Genomic DNA, 14600 nt, shown 5'->3' with positions numbered 1-14600 from the left:
TATAGCACGTTAGTCAATCTTGTTTGGGCCTTAATCTTCATTTAAAACATGGCTATACTTTGTGTTGGCCATGAGGAGTTCGGCTCTTTTTTTAAGGTTCAAACGGACATCTATGCTATTTCTGAGAGACCGTCTTTAACTGTGTTTGAGCAGGACATTCAGGATGGGCACAAAATAAGGGGTTAACTCACAGCAGCCTTCAGACGAAACCCTCTGTAGCACCAATATCTCAGCATCAGCACTACTGATATTTGGGACCAGATAATTCTTTGTTTGGCGGGGATCCAAAAGCATTGTAGGATATCCAGCAGCAGCTCTGCCCTCTGCCCACTTGATGCCAACACCCCCACTCCTACCCAGGGCTATCAACTAGAGATGTCTCCAGACACTGCCAGGTGTCCCCTACGGGGCAAAATCGCCACCCCCCTTCTCCCCTATCCCCCTACCCACATTCAGTTAAGAACCACTGAGCCGTAGCCAAACATAAAGGATAAAGGAAAATCAACTCCCCGAAGTACTAGTGAATACAAATTAAATTTTGTGCAGAACTTCAATTTTTAGAATTTCATATTTAAAAAAGCCCAGCCACAGGATGATACAATTTAACATCTCACCATATTCTTTCGGGAATGTGGAGGAGGAGAAAGAGGACTTTAAAAAACCCTGTGCTAAAGTAAACACAGACCTATGATACCCCAACTTGGCCAAAAATAAGTTTTGGTGCAAGATAAATCAGAAAATACCAGCGTAGAGGACTGCTCTCCACTGCTTCCAACAAAAGGGGTGGGAGAAGCTGCGCTCCTGTAAGTGAAATCAAAATTCAAATTCCTCTTAAAATAGCTTACAAGATAGAAAGCATAATTACGTAGTTCGCATATACAACAGCTTCTAGATGTATTTGCTTGGCTCATGCGACAATTCCAGTGCAGGGAACAACAGGGCTTGTGTGGATCAGGAAACAAAGGCATAATTCAACGTGTTATTCCATGAGTAAAGAGAGACAATGTACTCTAGAGAGAAAAGATGACAGAGTAATTCATCATCTGAAGGACGGTTCCTGTTTAACTAACAGACCAAGCAACATGTCTAATCACAGTGAAAGAGCACGCATAAGAGGGAGGGGGTGCGGGGGCACTGTTAAACGAAGAAATCATATTCTCTTCATAAAACAAGACAAACTCAGAAAATTGTCAAAATGCCATTTTGGTCTTTATTTTTTGGACATGTAGCGTGTTTTCATAAATCAGTTTCATATGTGCTAGTTTTTGTAATATTGAGAGAAATACAGTATTATTTTTCATAAATTCCTCGTCACTGCAAGTTCACTTTCAAATTAATGGAAGTAGCAGGGTCGAACAATATGTTTGCGCATACTGACCAGTGCAACACCGACAGTTACAATTAAGGTATCCAGGAAGCCTGAAAATTAAGATTTACTAGAACAAGCAAATTTACCTCCATTTGTTAAAACCAAAGGAACTAATTTTGATTTGCAAATTACATATTTTACATGCAAATAGTTTAAATCCCATTTCCATCTGAAATAAATGGCCATCTTGAAAATATGCTGAGAAACAAAAATATAAGAACCAATGGTAATATGCCCTTAAAAACTGCTGGAGAGAATAAATAAAAACACAGGTTACTGTTTCTTGCTTTTTCGTGATTATTGGCACTGTTTATTTCATATTTATATAAATCAATTTCTGTGCAAAAAAATCCCTAAGATTTTAATGGTTTGGGTCAGCCCATTTTTCTTTAACAAAAGATCGCTCAACTTGCAGGTTTTAAAAATAACATTGCATTTGTGTTTTAGCACAAAACAAAAATCGTATTTTTTATGTATCAGTGGCAACCGGTTAAGAGGCATGTTAGGATACTTTTTAAAAAAGATTTGTGAGTGTTGTCGTTAAAAAAAAAAAAAAAAAGAAACCAATTCTGTACAGAATCCCAATACTGCCAGCATCTTCCGAGTGCGCCACGAGCGCCTCTTTCTTTTGACTTCACAGTCCTTTATCACAAAAATGTATTCTAAGGAGTTCAAGGAGTTAATAAGACACACCATGTGGATAATTTGGGGTTTAAAAACCCATGGCTCTGGGCAACAACGATTACAGTTAACAACAGACAACCACAAAGAGACTGTGTTTCTACAATTTTCAGACTCAATTTGCTATAAATAAAACATTCTGGGGTGAAGACTTCTGCACACTGACAATACTTCTCAGACATCAGCTAGGCCACAAGTGAAGGGAAGTGACTTCTATCAAAGGTCGAGGAGGGTTAACAGCTGAGTTGGAGATGGCACACCTCATCCATTCTGCTCGGAAAATACGAAGGCATTTACAGAGGACTCAATTATGCCTGGGAAGACTTGGAGGGTTTCTCTGTACTATCGTCAACAGTGATATCGGTCCCTAGTATTTCAGAAGCAAAAAGGTTTTTCATAAACACAAATTAAGACGAAGGCTCTACCTAGGAGAATGCATATGACCAGATTGAAGAAATCGGAGTCTGCCGACCATTTTTTTTCCCCTGGCATTGGAAGCCTGAGTGTTTTTGGCATGTTACACAGTTTACCATTTTGTTAACTGTGACTATGGTGAAGTGAGCCACCCAAGCGATACACAAAGAACATCTGAATGCGCCCCTGGTCCATAATAGCAGGATGTGTCTAGTTCATTTTTCTACACACAGTAGGTGCTTAAAACATGCTCATAACTGATGGACCATTTTGCTCAAGAATCCCGCTGACGGTCTGTAACACTTACTGAGCGCACCAAACGAATGTCTAAGAACATGACTTCAATGACTAAAATGTTTATGAAGAGGACTCAAAAATAGTTCATATCGTTGTTGTACTTCCCGAAAGAAAACCTGTAAACATCTGGTGAATGTCTAATTAATGGTAGAACATTTAAAATTGGCCAAAAAATGCCCAGAAAACATTTGGCCCTTCAGCACCCAAAAGCTCCCAAAATATAATTTTAAAACATCTCTGTTAGAGGGACTTCAGTAGTCTGAAAAATTTCATACCTGAGTGGCTTCAATGTTCTCTCCTAAATCTTAAGTAAGTGCAAGGAGTTTCTACACTCAGGAATTGCATAAGTTTTTATCTTTCCTCAAAATAAAACATTGAATGATATAGAGGTAGCATAACTTACTAAATTAACGTTAAAAAAAAGCAAGAAAAAAGGAAGGTTATTTTCAATCATCTTACTAGAACTATTACAAACGTGTAAAACCTTACAATCCAGGCTTTCTTCTACCTGGGTTTAGACATCTCATTATTCTCGCCCCCTTTTTTACTGTAAGGATATTGATGAGTCCAGGAGCCCTTGGGCCCTGTGGCATCTATTGCAACATCGATGATAGAATCTGGAGTCATCCATCTCAGGAAAAGGAGGAAGAGAAAGTTGAATACAGCCAACAAAGCAAAAATGCAGCCTGTTACTGGGCCACAGTGAGAGATGAGTCTGTCCAGTCGTTTGTCCATCAGTAACACAGCTTCTCCTGCCACGTGGTCGTACACCTGGCGGGAGAGAGGCCGAGAGTGAGCGCTCTGACCCACAAGAAACGACGACCTGCACAGACCAGGAATGTGTTATAGATGCAAACGGGAGGCGCTTGCATTTCATCGTCGTTGTTATAGTAAGGATGTGATTAATGAAACTAAAGTAATTACTGCCATGTGATTCCACACTTACGGAGTGCTGCTTCTGGACAAAACACGGGGCTAGACACTGCATCACACAAAGACGAATATGCCAGGACTCCTGTCCCCTAGGAGATCACCATCAATTCTAACCAACTACGAGAATTCCAAAGTCCTGAGAAGTTGGAACCGCTTTTCAGGTCACCTCTGTCGAGGCCATATTTAATTCAGCAGTGACTTCCTGAAGCAGGACTGGCCTTCTAAGATTCCTTGACTTGGCTAAGCAGCTCTCCCGGCTGGCTGGCAGACATCAACCACCATCAGAGGGCTCTAACCTAGGGCGCTTCTGGGTACAGAGAGGCTCTTCTTTCCACAGCCTTGTGAGGCCATGTTGCTGAGCACGGATGGTGAGACTATACAGAACCACTTTGTGGACTCCAAATAAAAGGGAGCGGGGAAAGACGGGGGAAATTTTAGCAGATGGCATAGGTCAGACGCTTTTGGCAAACAAAACAACGTTCACTGCTGCGAACCGGTATAGTAGGTGCCTTGCTGTTTGTTTGGAAGCACGGCTAAGCATGAAACTCAGAAATATTTTAAAAACAAAGATCCGTAAACATACTTAGTTTCGAACACATAAATGAAGCCAGCATTTATCTGTTTCAAGTGCACTGTGGTCATTGTCACACTGCGAACCTGTGAGCCATCTCCTTTGAAACTCAGGAAGGCTGGGACATGCAGGGCTGGCTCTACACGCCAGCAGCCTCTGGAAAGGTACAGGCTGTTTCCAGCTAGCTCTTCTACCTCAAAACATCTGGAATACATTTCAGTCCGAATTATGCTGAGACTGGTGAATTAGCACAGTTGACAAAATATATTTCCAGCGTGAACTCCAATTTAATTTCTTCCATCAATTTTCTAAATATGCACAGTTAAACTACGGAGGAGGGTTGCAAAGGATCAAAACGGCCTGTGCAGAACAGGAAGAATTAAGAGAACGACTATAAATTCTCTATTGCCGCTTTTTATCTGTGGTCTTTCTAACATCTGTCATGAGCATTCTAACTCCTAACTTACTATGTTCTCAATCAGTGCAGAGATGCAAAAATCCTTTTCCCATAGAAAATCAAGGTATTTAGCCAAGGTGATGCAAGAATTTTGGGAAGTAGCCTGAATTAAACGTTTGTTTTAACATCGCCGCCATTGGACTAAGCAAAGCCAGGTGTTTTCTAATAGACTGCCTGATTTAGAATTAGAAACAGCCCCAAGAAAATGTCTAAGAGTAGCTATCAGTCTGGCCCTTAATGGTTTTGACTTCTAGAAAATTCGGTAACTTCCTTAAGCCCACTTTAATGAAGGCTCTAGATGGCATTACTGCTGTTTTCAGATGTCAAACGCAACAAGTTGACTAGAAACTCAGCCTACCAAAAAACTACCAAAAGTAGTACATAGTACATTTCTTTTCATCTGAAGAGACTTCATAAACTTAAGCAACAGAAAGGGTAAACCTATGCAAGAAAAAGCAAACATGTACGTGAAACGCCAAGAATTTAGACACAACCTTCATATACCCTCTGCTTAGCACGACATACTTTTTCAGTTCTTTCCGCAACATTCCTCCAGGTGTAGAAAGTCTTTACTACATTATGGATATTTTCGGGAGCCGGCAATGCTCCTGACTTCAGCTGGGAGATCGCTTTTTCCAACCCCTCGCACAAGGACTTGACAGAAGGCTCACATAGAATGATAAGATTTTCTGGAAGTACTTCAGGAATTCCACCAACCCTGGTACTTACAACCTTAAAAAGAGAAAAAGAATATATAATATACCATAATTCCTATCTCAGGAAAATCAGCAAAACCAACTTAAATTAAAAGTTATTACAGAATGTATCTGCTTGTTTTTCAAAATACAAGTATAGGAACCCCAACAGTGTAAGCCCTCAAAGATTTTTACCTGTAAACCACAACTGGCTGCTTCCACAATTGCCATGCAGAATGCTTCAGTAAGGGAAGTATTAAGAAAAATATGTCCTTGAACTAAGACATTTCTAACATCCTTGTGTTCTAAGGCTCCCAAAAGACGCACTCTGATTTTTGAAATGAAAGAAAAGAAGGGAGTGAAAATCATGCTAGAAAAGAAATATCATTTAGAAGCCAAGTGTGCTATTCATATTATACTTAGATTATTGCTGGTTCTAGTATTTTCCACCGTAAAAGATTAATACCCCAAATTCTGATCTAAAAGAGCCTTTTGAAGCTATGTGGTTAAAACTCATACAGCTAACATATTTCTAACTTTGGTCACGCATACAAATTTCAACTTCTCCAAAATTAGTTGGCATTTAGTGAGAATATCAATATACTTTGGACAGGAGTGGGGAGGGAAGGGAGCCAAGGGATGGACATCTTGTCATTTTTTTTTTCTTTGAATAAATGTCACTCTTTGGGGCAAAAGAAGGAACCGTGAAAAAAATATATATATACTTTGGAGAGTAAATATTAAAGAGTCATCTCTAAACAGAAAAAGGCCCGTTTTAAATTGACGCTTCACAGCAAACATCATTCTAAGTTACTGAGAAAGGAAAGCATTTGAATCTGTATGTGCAGGACAATTTACATGATTTGGGCCATGCTATATAAAGCAGAATTCAGCAAGGCTTGAAAATCTACGAACATTTCCAAAGTGGTTGTTTTGTGTGTGTGTGTGTGTGTGTGTGTGTGTGTGTGTGTGCACGCGCATGCGCACACATGCCTTCCAGGGTACTTCCAACCACTGCCCCCAAAAGTCAAATAATACTGGACTAGCAAAAAAAAATTAGATTGTGATTTTTTTTTTTAAACTAAGGTTTCCCATTTTATACACATTTAAAAAAAAATAGGCCTTGCGTTACATTTTTACATCAAGTGCATGTAGGAGAAGCAGCCCACTTAACAGACACATGGAACCAAAACTGAATTTAGGTAACATATTTTCTCACCCAAGACAATACAGAGTCCATCAATACCTGTCATGCAGCTGGTACCTTTCTCGTACTTCTTCCAAAATGATTCTCTTAGGTCCCTCTCCTCCAATTATGAAATTTAAATCTGGATATTTCTGACAGAGTTCAGGTATTATACCACTAAGCAAATCAGTCCCTGAAAATATAAAATAAAGTTGAATGTTGGAAATATTAACATTGAAACTTAAAAAAAATTAATCAGAACTGAGAAACCACTCACTTTGGAAAGTATTAGCTACGCCCTCCTTAAGTGGAGAAGCTAACTCTCAAACCTTTCCTAGGAAGGTAGAATGTCCCAACTACCAGTGGTCTCCTAAGAGCTGCAAATCTTACAGATACATCCATTGACGTCCACTGTTACCCAATACGGGGACTACTGTGTTTCATTCTAACATAACATTCTCGAAGTTATTCACTTGCATTTCCGCATTACCTACATCTAAAAAAGGTAGTTGAGGTAGCTAATGTTTAAATTTTCTACACAGCCGGACAGCTGACTGGAGATCTAGGTCTTGTCCCAGCCGTTTTAGGAGCAAGCTCTTTGATCACGGGGAAGTTTTCTGATATAGAAAATGAAGAGACCGGATGTACCTGAAGTCCAAGGTCTCTTTCAGCGACAAAATTTCTACGTCTGTGTTCCACTTCCCGCCACAGGAAGGGGCTAAGCCACAAAGTGGAACCACAGCCTTGGCTTTGGTGAGAAGGCAGTTTGTAAGGAGGGTCTTTTAACAAACCCCATACTATTAGCCAAATGTAAGAGCAGTCTGTCCAAACCTGCCGAAGCCCACTTCCCTTGAATGAGAGTAAATGCAGGAGGCAGGACCTCAACTGCCAGATCCTTGCAGTACGGAGAACAAAAGGGTACGTCTTGGTTCCTTTGTTTCTTTAATGAAACGTTTTTCTTACAATACATAAACCAACCTCAGGTGATATAAAGCAGTACCAAAACCCATGCCCTACCAGTCTGAAAGTGGCTATCCAAAGTGACAGCAATGTTGACACTATTTGGGAATTTAGTTCATTAACAACTATAAACTGGACACATTCGAAGGTAAAAGTAAATGTCAAATAACCCAGTTAAAGTTTATTAATTTAAGAAATGCATACATACACACGCACATACATAAGAATTGCACTTTTTCTATCAATCTTCCCAAATACAGGCAGATGAGTTATTAAAAAAGATGGTGGGAGAAATCATTTATACGGGGTCATTTTTATTAAATAATTCAAAGTAGGATTTAAGTAAACTCTGCCAGTATTTTCCAAATATGATTGCATTAGCAAACATAAATTCACATGCGGCTTTTCTGAATTATGAAGGCTTCTCATTAAAATCTTAGCTACCTTTGTTTTGAGACAATTACGAAATCCATCAGCTGGATTTCTATCTAAACCAGAAGGTGGCTTAACGACTTTTAACATTTAGCTTCCTTTAATTCTTTCATTTTCTTTCTTTCCTTTCCTTCTCCCTTCTAATACGAAGGTTAAGAACCCATTCTTCAACTTAAAAGTGCAACGCATACACAGTAATAATCCTCAGAGCTGATAACAACTAGTAACATCTGCTGAGTGGTTACTACATCAGGCTACGTCCCTTAAGTGCATCATGTCATTTAATCCGGACAACTACCTTATAAGAAACTGAACTGATGAACATGATCAATGATCTATAATATTATTCTAAGAATAAAAGGTTTTTCCCAAACGATAAAAGATACTCTCCTGCCTCTGAGAAGTATCTAACACAATGGAACACAGAAAAGGGCTTTCAATCGCCATAGTCACACAAAATGGACAAAGAAAAATCAAGATTCGAACTGCTTTTAAAGCTCAGTCTAACAATATTTTAAAGACTCGAATCAGTCTGCATATACCTAGACGCCGGGCCAGAGGTGAGGGGAACAGGAGCCCTTAACTCAAGAGCTGAACTCATGTTTGTCATCTCTGATACTTACTGTGTAACCTGAGCGAGTTACTTACCCTCTCTGAGACTCAGTTTCTTTGTTACATGCAGATAACATCTACCCTACAGTTGTTGGGAGAGTCAAGTGAGGTACTGTACCATGCACAGGCTTTATCAACTGCAGAATATAAATGGAAGTTGTCATTACCGCCGCAGCAGGAAGTGGGGCGTGCCTGCGCGCACACAGGAGCACCGTGACACCCTGACTGAGAGCACAACAGGCTCTAGAGAAGAGGGAGGACAGCAGCCAGAAAACCTGGGTGATAAGAACTGGGACTTAGCCTCTCTCACTCAATACGTGGCAGCGGGCCTTTGAGAACTGGTCCAAAGGAACACCTCCTACGGAAATTAATTAGTTAATAAGTAACGGACCATAAATACAGCTACTCACTTTTGGGCTATGGACGTGGCCATTCCTTCTGAGAATGTTAACTTTTTGCACCGTGTCTGGCATATGGAGAGGGTTCAATATTCGTTCAAGTACTGAATTGAGAACAGGACAGGCCATACCTTCGCTCTGTGGCTGGTGGTTAACTCAGCTGGTTAAGATACCATCACTCACGAAGTAAAGGTAACAGGATTAATCTTTGTACAAATTGTTTTGCTCTGATTCTCGACCACGTGTGCATCAGGCGCTCGCTCGGCTAGCTAGCTCCCGAAGGTGATTAAAAGACAAACTAGGCACGTTTTCTAAGTTATGACAAACACATCACCAATATCCCAAGAGGGATTCAGACCAGAGAATGCCGGTCCATTCTCATCTTCTTGATTCAAGAATGAAAGCACATCACGAGAGCATGCCTTCACCCCAGAAAACGTTCAGTGGTTTTCCCACCAACCTGCTGGATCAACCAAGGCTCTGTTCCAAATATAAAGCCTACTGACCAAGGCCTGTGCGTGGATTTCAGACCGCTCCCTAGCACACCAGGACGCTGCTGATCCCACCGCTGCGCTCCGTGCCCACCAACAATCAGCTGCATTGGTCCACGTGTCTGATGCCAGCTACACTTGCTATCGTGTTGGGACATTTAGTTAAACAGCACATAAACTGACGGAACAAGTTTCTATGAAACTAAGCTGAATGGTTCGAAAAATTCAACAAAGCGAAGTTATGGAGAAAAGCTCTAGTCAGAGTAAACCACTACATAAAATCAAAAAACCAGTTAAGAATCCAGACGTACGTTACTTCAGACACTGTTACGTTCTCGCCCCACTTACAAGGAACCCAAACTGGCAACGATAAATTATGCTTTTTGAAGGAGACTGTGCCAGAAAGTTGATGCAGCTCCAAGCGGTAGACCAGTACTCTTACGCCTCCAGGCCAACCTCAGACTATTGGCAACTCAGTACACGTTAATAACATTTGGGGTTAAATTCCAGTATTTAAGGAAGGGTAGCTGTTATCTTTTTAATAATTCCCTACTTGGAATGACAGTTTTGATTACTAGACAGGTTTTCAAATACCACCCTGAAGACCAGTTAGGTTTTGAACCAGACTGTTCCAGGCTTCTAGTACACGAGGCTCTATGAACGCTACTGTGGTGTCAAGTGCCGCAGAGGCACTAAAAAAAAAAAATCTCCTCCTTGGTAATGGCAGACACTTATCAAATACCAACTGGCCTAAGTACTTTAAAGGAACCATCACTGAACCCTCACAAGCATCCCCTTGTTGCCCAAACCATACAAATGAAAAAACTGAGACTCAGAGATGTTAAGTAGCTTGTCCTCAATCACACAACAGGACGCAGCCGGGATCAGACTCCAGGCTGTCTAATCCCCCTGCCTTCACCACTTACATGCCTACGTGCTCTTAATGTCTAAATCTGCGATGAGATGAAATGAGCCAGTTGCCAAAGAGCCACGTGGGGGACAAGTTCATTGATTTTGAGGACCCCGATAAAACACAGGAGAGTTGTACATCAAAATATTCATGAGGGTCACCCCTGAACAGTACAGTTACAGCTGATTTTAGTTTCCACCCCTGTGCTTTTCTGAATTTTCAAAATACCTGCAACGAAAGACATGACTTTTGCCTTCAGAAAGGGCGGGCTAGTGGTGGGCTCAGCCTGTTACTTCTTACCACACATATGGGGCTGTTTTAACTTTAAAAAGACCTGACCTATTAAACAACATCAGATTACTGTTCTTATCTTTAAGTAACTATTGAAGCATCGAAGGTGGGCAGGCACAGGGGAGGGGGGAGTGGGCAGCACTCACCACCACTCCAGAAATTTCTTTTTGAATGTATAAGACATTACACCTTTCTTTGCTATATTTAATGCAGAAGTAGTTATGAAACCATAGAACAAAACGAAAAGCCAAACAATCATTACATTCAAGTATTCAACAGCTTTCTACAAGAAAAAAAAGTCTGTGCAGTGCAATTGCAGCTATCATTTCATTACCTTTTCTGTAAACAAGTCTGCTGACAACAACAACAGTTATACTATCATGCCTCCTAAATGGGTCTGGAGTGAAGTCAGTAGGATCTACAGCATTAGGAATGACGGACACTATTTCAGGATTCAGTGCTGCTCTTAGCACAGTGTTTTCCTTACTAGTATAAGAGACACAAATTATGTGGTTTGTGTCACAAAGAGACACAGTTAGAAGCTTGTTTGTAAGCACCGAGCTGACATCAGCAAATCCGAAAAGGGAATGGTCCGTGAAGACTGTCTGGAGCCCCATTGTCTTGGCGTGGAAGAGGGCATCATGGGCCATGGCAGAAAAAGAACTATGTGAATGGATTATCGTGACTCTCTCCCGAACAAATATGTACCTGAGCAATGGCAGACTGTGAAAGAGGGTCGTGGCTGTAGATTGGTTGTACATGACTTTCAGAGGCAAGTAATAGACTTTGAGGCCATTAGTGAGGTAACGGATGCCTTTCCGATTTCCGTAAGCATGGGTGACAATTATGACTTTGTGCCCTCTTTCAATCAGGCACTGAGAGAGCTGGTAAATGTGGCTTTCCACGCCTCCCATGTTAGGATAGAAAAAGTCCGACACCATGCATATATTATGGGTACGGGTCCTACATGTCGAGAGACTTCCAGGGTTAACACAGGAGCGCAGAGATGAAGAGGGCTGGCCACGCCCACCTCCTCCTCTATAAGCCATGCTGAGATGGTTTAGGCATTTGTCCTTACAGCAACTCGGTTATGTGTCGTCTAGTACCTGAAAGAGACAATAAAACAAGATCTCAGCCCAGCGACAAAATATATTACATTTTCCAAATCCAGACATAAACACTGTTTTATGCTAATGTACATTTGCTAGCTTTCCCCCTAGAACTAAAACACAAGCATATAATGAAATGACTCATCTGACATTTACTTGCTTAGTACTTCCTCTGCGCTCTACAACAAAACTCGATTCCACAATGCCCTTACATTTTAATTTTGCTTTAAAAATACTGATACACCTAATTTTTAAAAATTAGTTTGTTACATCACAGTGTAGAAGAATGTGCTAACAAACCAGTTCATTCCGATAATTAAATATATGGCTCTTTCCAGAAAAAGTTTGCCAGCCCTGCTCTAGAGCTTAAGCCACTGATGCGGCGAATCCCATACACTTTTGCTATTCACTTTTGTGGCTTATACTGAAATATACCTGGCGTCCTAAGTGTCTTTCTGACAGTAGCTTTTTCAAGGAGCGCCTACCGCAAGTGCTACAGGTATCCATCTGTTTTCCTCTTCCTTCTTCAAGAATGGTGATAAACTGCTTCCATTTTCTTTCTTAACCTTTCTTTCAGTTACACAGGCCTACTTCCAGAAGTGTCTCTCTCTTTGGTTTGAAGTCTAAAGATAAAGGCTCAATTCGAGGTAGAGCAGATCTGGGGCTATTTCCTACATCTAAAGTAGGAAATATTGATCTCAGGGGTCCCCTAGATCCTTATCAGCACAAAATTCAGTCTTATTCACTTTATTCACAAAATTCACTCAATATTCAGTCTTATTACAGATTCTTAGTTTTAAAGCTAAAGAGTGTTTTGGAAAGCTAGTAACAATCTTCCTCAGATTTACAAATAAGATTTTCATACCTCCGTAAACTGAACTACACAATGGAAAGCCATCCTAAAGGTCTGTTTCTGATTTCACCTGCAAACTCAGGAAATGCAAAGTAACTGCCTTTGTAAACTCTTAATTATCTATTCCTGCCAACAAAGTCATCTGTATTTTAAACACAGTCTCAGAAATACTCAGTTAAGTGTTTGTCGACCTCAATTTATTAATTAAGATTCAAGATTACCAAATCCTGCGATTCTTCCGTTTTGTACTTTGAAGTGGTTTCAGGAACATTTTCTTACTGTGGTTTGTCACCTAAACCTGAATTTCCAGTTGTATTCAATTTAAAAAGATAAGTGATTTTTAAAAAAAGTGAGCAAAGAACCATCTGAAATTATCTGAAGTTTTGTCATTAACCTGCAAACACTGTGGAATCTGCCTACTTCCATTGGGTTATCACGACTAACATCTTTATGGCGTAAAAGCTCAACAAACCGAACAATCACAGAATCTTAGATTTTAAATCCGACGAGAGGCTTGGAAATTCAGGAATACCTCCCTTGCTTTACAAATGAGAAGCCAAACAAGTTGAGCGATTTGCCCAAGGTCTCCATCCAGACACTTAAGTGGCAAATGCGAGACGGCCGTAAATTTACAACCAGCCATGGCCAACGAACCCCTGGGCAGTCAGCAGTAGAAGCTCCCGAGGAGCTTTAGGAATACCCTGCGGGGGCTTGGGTCAAGAGAACGTTGTTTCCACACCCACACCCTGGGCAATACCCCGGCTTCACTCCCGGCTCCACTCACTGGAGAGGTCACCGGAGAGCGCCAGGGCCAAGGAAGGGACGACCCCGTTCAACCACCGACCCCGCTGGAGTCAAGCGGGGTCTCGCCAGGCCCAAAAGGAGGATGATGACCAGACAGTAGGCAGGTGTCTGAGGCTGGGGGTCCCGGAGCCCTTCACCCTACCCGCCTCAATCTCGGCGGAACCGGCTCCAGCGCGGCCGCCCCAGCGAACCCTCAGCCCCGTTCGACTCCGAAGGTTCTCGACCCCTACTTCCGAGCTTCTAAACCTCGCCGGGTTCGCCCCTTCCATCGCCGGCCACACTCCCACGGGTGCTGCCCAGTCCCATCCGGAAGCGGCCGAGAGTGCCGGCGCAGGGTCAGACTCGCACTTACCGGCAAGTCCCATGGCCGCCAGTGTCCGGACCTCCCGCGGCTGCAGCCAAAGTCCCACCCCGCTGCCCCGAAACACCAATCCGAGGCGTCCGCGCCCGAGCTCCGCGCCCCCGAGGCGGCCAATCGCAAAGATGCGCTGGTGTCACGTGCAGGAGCGCCGCTCGGTCCCCACCCTTCAGCGCGGGCGGTAACGTCAGCGCACGTAGGCAGATGTTTTCGTAATGTTCGGGGAGACTTGTTTTCTCTGCATCGAAAGTAGTAATCGTCGGTTTAACCTTTCTTATGAATTCTTAGTGTCACGAATCTCTAGAAGCCGTCCCCCGTCTCTTCTGACACAAGCAGCCTACCAGCAGCCTTCCTCAGGCTAAAGACAGAAATCCCAGCGTGACTCGCTGCGAGCCTTTAGGGCTGCTGGGAGTTGTAGTCCGATGGCTTTTGGAAGCGAAGCAGAACTTAGAAAACTCACTCCCAGGATGCACCGCGCCTCTAAACCTGGATTCTGCGGAAGGTCGGGTGGGTTCGCGTCCTGGTTACCTAGTTACAGCGTTTCTTTTCTGGAATCCCGTTCTCTCTGGCTTGGGACTGGAGAGACTTTTGGGGCGGAAGGCTACCGGGGTCGTGGCGGCGTTGTGTTTGTGGTTATCTGTGCCAGCAGCAGAACCGCGCTTGTTCTTAAGCCCCCTGCTAGGGTTGCCTGATGTAGCAAATAAAAACACACAGCTAAAGAGTAAAATAAAATTAAGTTTTATAAAAATTTGAATTTCAGGTAAATACAGGTTATACAG

The 14600-nt window shown here is 42.1% G+C and overlaps 1 protein-coding gene across 2 annotated transcripts; it reads right to left on the bottom strand.

Annotated features, from left to right (window-relative positions):
• Positions 1-1182: 1182 nt before the first annotated feature.
• Positions 1183-13867, bottom strand: LOC111157182 (phosphatidylinositol glycan anchor biosynthesis class A). Of its 2 annotated transcripts, XM_022518461.1 has the most exons (6): positions 13816-13867; positions 11032-11803; positions 6664-6796; positions 5613-5745; positions 5248-5454; positions 1183-3532 (listed from the first exon to the last, which is right to left on the bottom strand). In XM_022518461.1, exons 2-6 carry the CDS (start codon positions 11744-11746, stop codon positions 3266-3268), a joined length of 1455 nt encoding a protein of 484 aa, XP_022374169.1. In that variant the 5' UTR covers positions 11747-11803; positions 13816-13867; the 3' UTR covers positions 1183-3265. The 2 variants fall into 2 exon arrangements, with proteins under 2 accessions (XP_022374169.1, XP_022374170.1); XM_022518462.1 differs by lacking the exon at positions 13816-13867 and having other exon boundaries at positions 11032-11804.
• Positions 13868-14600: the final 733 nt, after the last annotated feature.

This window comes from Enhydra lutris, unplaced genomic scaffold, assembly GCF_002288905.1.
Source record: "Enhydra lutris kenyoni isolate GAN:26980312 unplaced genomic scaffold, ASM228890v2 scaffoldscaffold52, whole genome shotgun sequence".
NCBI classification, from domain to species: Eukaryota; Metazoa; Chordata; class Mammalia; order Carnivora; family Mustelidae; genus Enhydra; species Enhydra lutris.
This window is presented reverse-complemented; position numbering and strand designations above follow the sequence as displayed.

Excerpts from the sequence above, each read along its gene's own strand:
- LOC111157182 (XM_022518461.1), bottom strand. The coding sequence starts at position 11,746 with ATGGCTTATAGAGGAGGAGGTGGGCGTGGCCAGCCCTCTTCATCTCTG. Across the intron at positions 6,797-11,031 it reads CAGACTTGTTTACAGAAAAG|GGACTGATTTGCTTAGTGGT; the intron begins GTAATGAAATGA and ends TTATATTTTCAG. Across the intron at positions 3,533-5,247 it reads TTGCGGAAAGAACTGAAAAA|GTGTACGACCACGTGGCAGG; the intron begins GTATGTCGTGCT and ends CTCTCCCGCCAG.